The 11,825-nt window shown below is 42.5% G+C and overlaps 1 protein-coding gene across 2 annotated transcripts; it reads left to right on the top strand.

Annotated features, from left to right (window-relative positions):
* Positions 1 to 505: 505 nt before the first annotated feature.
* Positions 506 to 10,850, top strand: LOC117089222 (cancer/testis antigen family 45 member A10-like). 2 transcript variants are annotated; one of them, XM_033220210.1, is made up of 5 exons: positions 506 to 580; positions 6,169 to 6,343; positions 8,283 to 8,531; positions 8,912 to 9,005; positions 10,223 to 10,850. In XM_033220210.1, the coding sequence occupies exons 2-5, from the start codon at positions 6,175 to 6,177 to the stop codon at positions 10,278 to 10,280; spliced, it is 570 nt and encodes a 189-aa protein (XP_033076101.1). In that variant the 5' UTR covers positions 506 to 580; positions 6,169 to 6,174; the 3' UTR covers positions 10,281 to 10,850. The 2 variants fall into 2 exon arrangements, with proteins under 2 accessions (XP_033076101.1, XP_033076091.1); XM_033220200.1 differs by lacking the exon at positions 506 to 580 and adding an exon at positions 649 to 735 and having other exon boundaries at positions 10,223 to 10,492.
* The last annotated feature ends 975 nt before the right edge of the window (positions 10,851 to 11,825 follow it).

Genomic DNA, 11,825 nt, shown 5'->3' with positions numbered 1-11,825 from the left:
AGATGGAGTCTCCTCTATCGTCTGGACTGGAGTGCAGTGGCTCACTGCTACCTCCACCTCCTGGGTTCAAGGATCTTCCCACCTCAACTTCCCGGGTAGTTGGGACCACAGGCGTGCGCCAGCATGCCGGGCTGATTTTTGCATCCATCTATCTTTCCTTCCTTCCATCCTTCCTTCCTTCCTTCCTTCCTTCCTTCCTTCCTTCTTTCTTCTTTCTTTCTTTCTTTCTTTCTTTCTTTCTTTCTTTCTTTCTTTCTTTCTCTTTCTTTTTTTGATTGGTTGGTTGCTTTGTAGAGCCGGGGACACACTATGTTACCCAGGCGATTTCACCCCGCTGTGTGAGAAGGTTCTGTGTTCCTCTGCTTATGTTGCTGTGCAGTTGTTACTAAAGGTCGCCTGTAGAAGGCGACAGAGTCAGCGAAGGAGAAGGCTGCGTTTCCTGGTTCTCTGGGGCACGAGGCTTCTCCTCAGGACCCTGGTGCCCCCAAAAGGTTCCCAATGTTCGGCTGGGGCAGGCACGCTGTGGCTGGCTATTTCCCGTCCTTCCATCCTCCTTGGGCCGAACGGATCGCTGCTTCTGGTGAGACGCCTCCCCATGCACATCACTCCCAGGTGCCCTAGGGGGCACATTTCCCACAACTCCCAGAGGGCAGGTTTCTATAAAGTGCCACCAGTAGGGAGGCGCCACAGCTTCACTGCCATTTTGTGAGGTGCCGACGTCTCTCTTCCAGCAAGGTCAGGACTTCAGGACTATGAGTGGGCAGTTTTTCCCTGGATACTTTTAATTTCATCCCGGAAAGTGTCCTTTTTCCTTGGAAAGCATCTTTTCTGTGGTGTTCTCTGTCCGGTGTGTGGTAGGGCTCCCTTGGGGAAGTGGCTCGGCTCTGGGAACACCGCCATGGGAGCCTGTGTTAGCCGTGGGGGAGCGTTTTCCGTGGGCACCCCGTCTCGGCTATGTTGTTGGGCTGGGGGCTTTTCTCGTGGGCTCCCTCTCGGTGATGCTAGGGACTTTTCCTACTGAAATGACCTGAGCCCGGGGATGGGGGGCATGCCTTGGTTGCCTGTGTCGGCCTTGGGTGCCCTGGCGTTTCTTTCCCGCTCAGTTGCCGTCTTGAGGGGGCATTCTGCCTTGGGGACCCTGTCTGTGCTCATGGAACGTGGTGGGGGTGGCTGTGCCCCAGACGCATGATCGCAGCCTTGTGGGGTCACTGTTGGGGGCTTTATCTCGACCCCCGAGGGACTCTTCCTTGGGTGCTGATGTCGGCCGTGGGGCGCATTTGTCCTTGGATGTTGCTCGCTCTCAGGTAGAATGTGTTAGCTTTTACCTGGTTCTGCTTTTCCCTGATGTAGACGTTTACTGTATGCTTTCTCTTGGTGCTAGGTTTCTAAAATTATTATCTGTGGGTGCTCTCTTCTGGTGCCGCAGGGGAATGGGGTGCTGTTCCTTGGATTCTCTAAGCCCATGGAGAGACTCAGGGAGCTCTGTGTCAGCCATGAAGGAGGTCATGTGACCTTGAGAACGCTGTTCTGCCCAGGGTTGGGGTGCTTTTCCTCGGTCGGTTGATCTCAATTCTGAAGGAACTCTTCGCGGGGATTCTATCTGACCTTTCAGCCACAGCCTCAGGTGTCTGTGCAGGAATGGGGGTCCAGAAATATTCGAAGGTTCCAGCTGTGCCACATTGGAACACTCGCAATGCAGTTAATCTTTCATTCCAGCCAGTCTGATGGGGGTGCAGTGATCTCTCCTTATGTCTACACTCGCATTTCTCTGCTGATTAATGAGATCGAGTACCTTTTTTTTTTTTTTTTGAGACGGAGTCTCGCTCTATCGCCCAGGCTGGAGTGCAGTGGCCGGATCTCAGCTCACTGCAAGCTCCGCCTCCCGGGTTTACGCCATTCTCCTGCCTCAGCCTCCCGAGTAGCTGGGACTACAGGCGCCCGCCACCTCGCCCGGCTAGTTTTTTTTTTTTGTATTTTTTTAGTAGAGACGGGGTTTCACGGTTTTAGCCAGGATGGTCTCGATCTCCTGACCTCGTGATCCACCCGTCTCGGCCTCCCAAAGTGCTGGGATTACAGGCTTGAGCCACCGCGCCTGGCCCATCGAGCACCTTTTTAAAAATTGTTTTTATGTATTGATTTTTGTTTGTCTTTTGAGATGGGGTCCGTCTGTCGCCCAGGCTGGCTTGCAGTGCCACCACACCCAGCTATTTATCGTTTTATGTTTTTTTTGGGTTTTTTGGCACCATTTTATGTGTTTATTGGTCATTTAACTTTGTCTTTTATGAAGTTCCTTTTCAGGTATTTTCCCCCAGCTTTTACTAAGATGTTTGCATTTCAAAAATGGATTTGTAGTTTCCATATATTCTGTATTTGAGTTATACACCCATGCACACAGGCATATATGTACATATATAAAAATACATATACAATTTTAGTGTCTTCTATAAATCTTTTTTGCTTTTACACGATCTCAATGTGTTTTAGATAAACAGATTCTCTTAATTTTATTAATCAGTGTATTATTTATGGCTCTTGCTTTTTATTATTTTAAGAAACATCTTTGCCTCACCCAATGCCATTATGACAATTTTTTTTATTATTATTATACTTTAAGTTCTGGGACACATGTGCAGAATGTGCAGGTTTGTTACATAGGTAGACACGTGCCATGGTGGTTTGCTGCACCCATCGACCTGTCAGCTACATTAGGTATTTCTCTAATGCTTTCCCTCCCCTAGCCCCCCAACCTCTGACAGGCCCTGCTGTGTGATGTTTTCCTCCCAGCGTCCATGTGTTCTCATTGTTCAACTCCCACTTATGAGTGAGAACACGTGGTGTTTGATTTTCTGTTCCTGTGTTAGATTGCTGACACCGGTACCTTCAAAGGACATGAACTCATTCTTTTTCATGGCTGCAGAGTATTCCGTGGTGTATATGTACCACATTATCTTTATCATTGATGGGCATTTGGGTTGGTTCCAAGTCTCTGCTGCTGTGAATAGTGCTATAATAAACATACGTGTGCGTGTGTCTTTATAGTGGAATGATTTAAAATCCTTTGGGTGCATACCTAGTGATGAGATTGCTGGGTCAGATGGTATTTCTGGTTCTAGATCCTTTAGGAATCACCACGCTGTCTTCCACAATGGTTAAACTCATTTACACTCATGATGATAATATTCTAAGTTTGCACAATGGTTAAACTCATTTACACTCATGATGATAATATTCTAAGTTTTCTTCTAGATCTCCCAATCATCTGAAATAAATTCTCATGGAATGGAGTAAAGTCAGAGACCAGATATATTTGATGTGATTATTAGCCATTTGAGTATGACTCTTATGAAGTGCATATTCAGCTTTTCTTCCCAAATGTTATTGGGATGTTTGTTTTTTAGAAATTGATTTGTAGTTCTGGATATATTCTGGATTCCACTCATTTGTTGCCAGATATATATGTATATGTGTGTGTAATTAATATATATTTTTATATATAACCTATACCATATAATACATAATATATAATCTATAAACATGCTTTGGTTTTCAGTATCTTAGTAGTGTCTTTGAGGAATGGAAGTTTTCCATTTAATTATGTCTAATTAAAGAATTCATTCTTTATGGTTAGTGCTTGTTTATCCTCACTAAAAACATCTTTGCCTATTCTATAGTTGTGAAGACAATATCTTAAGTGCTTACTAGATTGTCTATCCATCTTTAACAAAGTTCTGTGGAGTGGGAAGAGGTAAGAGTCAAGGTTTGTATTTTCCCTGCATTTATCAAGTACATTTATGAAAAGCACTGTCCTTTCCACATTGATTTACAGCTCTTCTGTATTTTGTATTGCCAGATTTTTTCTGGCCTCTGTGTCCTCTTCCTTTTGTGTATTTGCCTGTCATTGCTCTGATACCGTACTGTTTTAATTACTCTATCTTTATGGTAAATTTCATACATAGTAGTGCATGTCTACTAACTTAGTTCTTTTTGTTGTTGTTTGTTTGTTTGTTTGTTTGTTTGTTTAAGACAGAGTCCCGCTCTGTCGCCCAGGCTGGAGTACAGTGGCGTGATCTCGGCTCACTGCAAGCTTTGCCTCCTGTGTTCACGCCGTTCTCCTGCCTCAGCCTCCTAAGTAGCTGGGACTATAGGTGCCCGCCACCATGTCCAAGTAATTTTTTGTATTTTCAGTGGAGATGGGGTTTCACCACGTTAGCCAGGATCTCCTGACCTTGTGATCCACCTGCCTCAGCCTCCCAAAGTGCTGGGATTACAGGCATGAGCCACTGCACCTAGCCAGTTCTTTTTCTTAAAAAAACTTTGTCTTTTCCTTGACTTAAAAAAACTTGACTTTTCCAAATCTTTAATTTCCATGTACTTAAAAAATGATCTGCTTGTCAATTTCCAGAAAAACTTTTGTTAACATAGTGGAATTTTAAATATGATTGCTATGATCATTCTGAGAGACTTGACAATAATGTCTCTTAATAATGTCTTCCGGCCAGGGGCGGTGGCTCACGCCTGTAATCCCAACACTTTGGGAGGCCGAGTCGAATGGATCACTTGAGGTCAGGAGTTCGAGACCAGTATGGCTAACATAGCGAAACCCCGTCTGTACTAAAAATACAAAAATTAGCCAGGCGTCATGGCAGGCACCTGTAATCTCAGCTACTTGGGAGGCTGAAGCAGGAGAATCGCTTGAACCCAGGAGGTTGAGTTTGCAGTGAGCAGAGACGGTGCCATTCCACTCCAGCCTGGGCGACAGAGTGAGGCTCCATCTCAAAAAAAAAAAAAAAAAGTCTTCCAATGCATGGAAAGAATATTTTTCTCCATCTACTGCAGTCTTGAATTTCTCTGAGTGATGTTTTATAATTTTTGTGTAGTACTCTAGCACACCTGGGTTAGATTTATTCCTAAATATTTGATGGTTTTGGTACTTTTTTAATGACATTTGAAATCTCATATTCTAATTTTTTGTTGCTATTAATTATATGGAAATGCCGTTGGTTTTTATTATATCTAGTAAGTTGACTAAATTTGCTTATTAAACATAATGATTTTATTCTTCTGCATTTTCTATGTACAGAACAATGTCATCTGTGAATATTGACAGTTTTATTTCTTTCCAAATTTTAAACCTATTATATTTTCCTGATGCTACTGCTCTTTTAGAACCTCCAGTAAACTGTGAATGGATAGTGGACATCTTTGTCTTGTTTTTAAACTCAGGGAGAAAATACTGATACGTCACTATGAAGTATCGCGTTTACTATTTTTTTGTACATATGCTAACCAGAATAGGAAAGTTGCCTTTTTTCTAAGTTGGTGATAGTTTTTTATCACGAATGGACTTTAAACATTGACCCATGTATGAAAATGATCATGTGGTGTTTCCCTGTTTTTGTTGTCGTTGTTGTTAATGTGGTGCATTACATTTATTGATTTTCAAATGTTAAATCATTATGTTGTCTTTCTGCAATATACTCCACCATGGCTGATGTATGTCCGTTTTAAGTACTATTGCATTTTATTTGCTCACCTTTAATTTGGAATTTTTGTGTCTGAGTTCAGGGGTGATCTTGGCTTGTATTTTTGCCTTGATCTTGTAGTTTTTCTTTCTTCTAAAGTCCTTGTCAGATGTTGTTATCAGTTTTTTATCAGTCTTCTAATAAGAGTTCCTAATACGGGTTACTACAGATTGGTTTATACATCTATTTGAATATATAAGTATAAATACTTATATATTAAATATATATGATGTATAATATAATGTATAATATATTTAATTTAAAACATAATGTATAGTAAGGGTTAATACAGATTGGTTTATACATCTATTTTTCCTAATAAGGGTTAATACAGATTGGCTTACACATCTTCAAATAGGTAATAATATTTTCATCTGTTTTTGGTTGATGACAGCTGCTTATTCCGAAAGCATTCTGACCGATTTGGTTATACCACCTTTCTTCTTTTTTTACTTAGTGTACATTAAAATTAGGTTTCTTTTCCTGAGAACAGAGTGTTTGTTGAGACTTGGTAAATCTTGGCTCATGATTAAAAGTGAAATTAATGATTCAAAGTCTTGGTTGTATACACATATGAAGACAGTTTGCCATTTTGTGATTGTTAGATTTTTGTCATGAATGGAATATGTTCATTGATGTTTTTCAGGAAACAATGACCGATAAAACAGAGAAGGTGGCTGTAGATCCTGAACCCGTGTTTAAACGTCCCAGGGAATGTGACAGTCCTTCATATCAGAAAAGGCAGAGGATGGCCCTGTTGGCAAGGAAACAAGGAGCAGGAGACAGCCCTACTGCAGGCTCTGCCATGTCCAAAGAAAAGAGTAAGTAAGCCTGTCCTCACCTCCTCTTCATGCTGTATCCAGTGCAGTCGGCCTCCTGCCTCATCCCCTCCAGAGAAACTGTCCTTGTCAAGGTGAACGGTTTCAGCTGACATTGCCATTAAATTCTCAGCAGCCTTGACAGTTGTTCACTCGCTTCTTCATGAAAACCTTCTAGCATTTCCATTTTCCACAATTTTTTTTTTTAATTTCTTGTCCGTATTGGTGAATCCCTATCATTTTTTTCTTGAGATGGAGTTTCGTTCTTCTTGGCCAAGCTAGAGTCCAGTGACATGATCTCGGCTCACTGAAACCTCAGTCTCCTGGGTTCAAGTGATTCTCCTGCTGCAGCCTCCCGAGTAGCTGAGATTACAAGTACCAGCCACCACACCCAGCTAATTTTTGTAATTTTAGTAGAGATGGAGTTTTGCCATATCAGCCAGGCTGGTCTCAAACTCCTCACCTCAGGTGATCTACCCACCTCAGCCTCCCAAAGTGCTGGAATTACAGGCACAAGCCACTGCATCCGACCCCTATCATTCTTTTTTTCTGTCTTTCTTTTTCTTCTCTTCTCTAAATACTGTAAACATTTTCTGAACCCCAGCATCTCTCTCTCTCCTTCTGTTCCAGTCTGCCATGATCAATCACTGAGCTCCCGTGATACCTCCACATTTCCCATTATTGTCCCCATCGAACACATACGCTCCCACCCGGCAGCCAGGTCATCATGTTGGCGTGTAAATCACATCATGCCACGTCACTCCTGAAAACCCATCCTCCACTCTCCTTAGCACTCAGAACCGACTGTGAACCAGCTTTGGTCTGCCAGGTTCTGCATGGCCTGGCCTCTGTCACCCTCTCCTCACACGGGCCCCATCCATCTCCTGACTCTGTCTGCTTCTGTCCTTCACCCCGTAGTGCCTGATCCATCCCCACTCCAGCCCATACCCTTGGCCTCACAGCAACCTGGAACTCCCCCTCTGCCTCTGTGCAGGCAGCTCTGCTTCTTCCTTCAAGCCCTGCCCAAGGGTACCTTCACAGAAGGCTCTGCCCAACCAGCGGGCAACTCCTGGGGCTCCCTCTGCTGCTGTTGCCCACAGGCCTGTGGACTGCTTCCCTACCACCACCCCGACGCTGTTTGTTTCATTTGCTCATTGTGCATGTGCTGTCTGACTGCCCCACATGAGGATGTGAGCTCCACAAGGGCAGGGAACGTTGCTCTCTGGGCTATTTACTGCTGATCCCCAGCTACTGGCATGCTGCCTGCCACAGACGGTGAATAAATGAGAGGTGTCAGACCTGAAGTGAAAAGAAAGTCACTTTTCTGAGACAGAAAGGAAGGATGAGGAAAATCATACACTAAAAGGGATTTTTTGGTGATGGAGTGCGTATAGAACTTTCAGCAGTAATGGCCACCTTTATTTTCTCAGAATATATTTGACGTAGAGAGGAGCCTGCTTGAGGTGTATCCCAGCTGTCTGGCTTCCAGCTCACTAAAGCCTGGTGGTTTGTAAGTGAATTTGGGAAATCGTGATATCAAGTGAGACCTGCTGCTTTCAACTTGTAAAGCATAACAAACTGAAACTATCCCACGAATACCAGGGATCTGTGAATGTTGCTTTAGAGTTGTACTGTCTTACTTGATTTCCATATCTATTCATAGGGCCAGAAAATAAGAGGTGGTTTTATTGTATTATGTGCCCTGGCCTCAGTTCATGAGGTCTGAGATTTCCCCTGGTATATCCTCCCATTTATGAAAGAAATAATTCCCTAGAAACGGAGGAGCACATAGATGTACCCAGAGGGGTGATGAAACACACACTTCTCACAGCTCAGCTTCTCAGTTTGGTTTCCAGATCTGTCATTCATGATCTCTATGTGGAGGGGAAAGAAAACGGTCAAACACCAACTGATGGCTTTTTGTCAAAATCTGTTTCACTAGAGCTTAAGACAGGAGATGGTATTCCACCCATCCAATTGGATTCTCAGATTGATGACTTCGCTGGTTTCAGCAAAGATAAGCTGATGCAGAAACCTGGTAGCAATGCACCTGTGGGAGGAATTGTTACCAGCAATTTCTCTGAAGATGACCTAAAATGCAGAGAAATAGTCCCTTTACCCAAAAGCCAAGAAGAAATTAATGCTGATATAAAACATCAAATAGTGAAGGAAATCCAAAGCATTGGACGAAGTAAGTAGCATAAGAATATCTGTTTCATAAAACTATAGGAAGTCTCTCTTTCTATGATTCAGAAGATATTCATGTTACCTGTTGAGGCTCATTCTTTGCCAGAGTTGAGTTTGCCCATAGTTTATGGTGGTTCCTCTTTTCTTTGACTAAAGCATAGTACACCTTTTGCTTTTCTTTTCTTACTTGGTTATGGTTAAAAGAGTTCCATTCGTACGTATGTGCAGGTGTCTTTTTTATTATTTAGATTTGTATGTGCGGGTATTTTGATTTAAGCATTTAAAACATTTTAGCCTATGAAGCATGATTGCTGAGATATAGATTCACTTCTATTCTTCTTTATATTTGATAATACTGAAGGTTTTTTTTTTAAACATCTTCAGAATACAAAAGGATCTTCAAATTGCTTAAAAGAGTGCAAGGACCTATAGAAGTCAAGAAAGTATTTTTTGAATCCATCATCAAGGAAGCAGCAAGGTGGGTAGAAATAGGAACTGTCCAATTTCTTTAAGCACTTGGACTCAATAGAGTACTGGGGGTGAGCGTGGGGGAACAGCCCCTGCCTTGAGTTTCTCAAACCCTGGTCCTCACTCATAGTTACGGCTGTCTCCAAGTTACTTAGGCTAATGTTATCTGAATCTAACTCATTCTTCGAAGACTATGGAGACTTCCATTCTCACCATAGTCTGAGGTGCACATTGTCCCTTGATTGACACTCTTTGTATTTGCTAGACTACTTCTTTTTAAAAAATTTTTGTACGGACATAGCAGATGCATGTATTTCTGGGGTATATGAGATATTGTGATACAGACAACAATGTGTAATAAATACATCAAGGTAAATGGGGTATCTGTCACCTCAAGCTTTTATCCTTTGTGTTACAGACAATCCAATTATACTCTTCATTATTTGTAAATGTACAATTAAATTATTACCGACAATAGTCACCCTGTTGGGCTATGAAATACTACATCTTATTTATTCTATTTTTCTACCTATTAATCATCCCCACTTCCCACACGCTCCACCCCCACTAACCTTCCCAGCCTCTGGGAACCATCATTCTACTCGCTATCTCCATTAGTTCAGTTGTTTTACATGTTTGCTCCCAGAAATAAGTGAGAAAGTACAAAGTTTGTCTTTCTGTGCCTGGCTTATTTCACTTAACATAATGACCTTTGATTCCATCCATATTGTTGCAAATGACTGAATCTCATTCTTTTTTATGTCTGAACAATACTCTATTGTGTATATGTACCATATTTTTTTATCCATTCACCTGTTAGTGGACACTTAGGTTGCTTCCGAATCTTGGCTACTGTGAATGGTGCTGCAACAAACATGGGAGTGCAGATATCTCTTCGGTACCCTGACTTCCTTTCTCTTGGGCATATACCAAGCAGTGGGATTCCTGGACCATATGATAGCTCCATTTTTAGTTTTTCGAGGAACCTCCATACTGTTCTTCGTAGTTATTGTAGTAATTTTTATTCCCACCAACAGTATATGAAGGTTCCCTTTTCTCCACACCCTCGCCATCATTTGTTATTGCCAGCTAGACTACCTCTTACCATGCAGGTGAATTTCTATTTCCATGCTGACTGTAACTTCATCTTTCTATCCTTCACAGTGCTTCCTACAGCACAGGTTCTTTGGCTATCTTTTAGTTAATGGCATGTCTCTGTCTTTTCAGATGTATGAGCCGAGACTTCGTTCAGCTCCTTGAGAAGAAACTGGAGCGTATGATTTAGGAGTACTTGTCCATGGAGGATTATGGCAACCCAAATGCATAATCTCAGTAATGATTGAGGAGAGAAAAGGATCAGATTGCTGTTTTCTACAATGGAGCATGATATTGCTGAAGTCTCCTGGCATATGTTACTGACTCAAATGGCCTTCCAGAGGCTGAGAAATTTCTGTTAGTAAAAGTTGTTCTTTTTCCCTAAGCATTTCATTTGAAAGAATAACTTGTTTTTTGGTTGTTTTTTATTCCCACCTATGCTGGTAGATATTATTATCCCATTAAATAAATACTATTACAGTCATGGTTTCTGCAGCAGCTCACATTGTTGAAGCTGGTATTTGTAACTGCCTTCTTTCACTACCCATTTCACATTCCCTTTGCCCTAAGATAGCATGTCAGTTGGTTCATGGAGCTTGGCCTGGCAGGATGGCTGAAACTCTTCATTATAGAAGAGTCTGAACCATTACACGTCCTGCCTGAATGGGGTTGCTGTGATTTTCCATTAACTCTAATCACAAAACACGGGAGGACTAAGAAGCTCTCTAGACATATCCGACTTACTTTTCCTTAGCCCCTGGTGTAGTAGGAACCTGATCTCCTTTTTTTTCTCAGTTTCCATCACCCAAGCCAGTAGCAGAATCCCTACTTTGTCTCTTGGTTGAGAGGAGTGAAGAGTTCAAAGTCGTCAGCTGTGAGACACAATTTTCATTTCAATGGAATCATTTTGATTCCCCCGTTGAAAAAATTTCTCAATTTGTAACTAAGACCTCTAGCCCAGCAGAGCCAAAAGTTTGCTTCTTGAAAGCAAAGTTTGCTTCTTGAGCACAAAAAGAAAAATTTTGCTACTAGATACCCAGGAGTAATAGTGAGAGGAGGCCCGCATCTTACCCCTTTCATTCTTGAAGACATAGATGTGGCTATGGGAGAAATAGTTCCATATACTTGATGCTGGGATCCAGCATTGCCACCTCTGAGATTGTCAGCCAAGCCCCTCAAGGCACTGCCACAAAGCTAGAACTACAACTCAGGCTTTAAAGATCACTCCACTGTTCTATTGAGCCAGCCACTTCAGGATGTTGAGGAACATCACAAGACTAGTGAAATCCATTAGCATGAGCCCATTCCCATACTTCATTTCCTGTAAAGTGAGTTTCATGTTTAAAACTGGTGCAGTGTGGGCTGTTTCCGGTTCCAAGATGGCCCAATAGGAAAAGCTCCAGTCCATAGCTCCCAGTGTGAGCGATTCAGAAGGTGGGTGATTTCTGCATTTTCAACTGAAGAACCAGGTTCATCTCACTGGGGCTTGTTGGACCAGTGACTGCAGTCCACGGAGTGTGAGCTGAAGCAGGGCAGGGCATCGCCTCACCAGGGAATTGCATGGGTTCAGGGAATTCCCTTTCCTAGCCAAGGGAATCCATGACAGATGGTTCCTGGAAAATTGGGACACTCTCACCCTAATACTGCGCTTTTCCAACAGTCTTAGCAAATAGCACACCAGGAGGTTATATCCCATGCCTGGCTCAGAGGGTCCCATGCCCACACAGCCTTGCTT

This window comes from Trachypithecus francoisi, unplaced genomic scaffold, assembly GCF_009764315.1.
Source record: "Trachypithecus francoisi isolate TF-2019V2 unplaced genomic scaffold, Tfra_2.0 Contig00810, whole genome shotgun sequence".
NCBI lineage: Eukaryota > Metazoa > Chordata > Mammalia > Primates > Cercopithecidae > Trachypithecus > Trachypithecus francoisi.
Note: the sequence above shows the minus strand (reverse complement) of the source record. Positions and strands in the feature narration are given on the sequence as shown.

Bases quoted from the DNA above. Each gene is read 5' to 3' on its own strand.
- LOC117089222 (XM_033220210.1), top strand. From the start codon at position 6,175: ATGACCGATAAAACAGAGAAGGTGGCTGTAGATCCTGAACCCGTGTTT. The intron at 8,532-8,911 runs GTAAGTAGCATA...AAACATCTTCAG, and splicing joins AATCCAAAGCATTGGACGAA to AATACAAAAGGATCTTCAAA. The intron at 9,006-10,222 runs GTGGGTAGAAAT...CTGTCTTTTCAG, and splicing joins ATCATCAAGGAAGCAGCAAG to ATGTATGAGCCGAGACTTCG.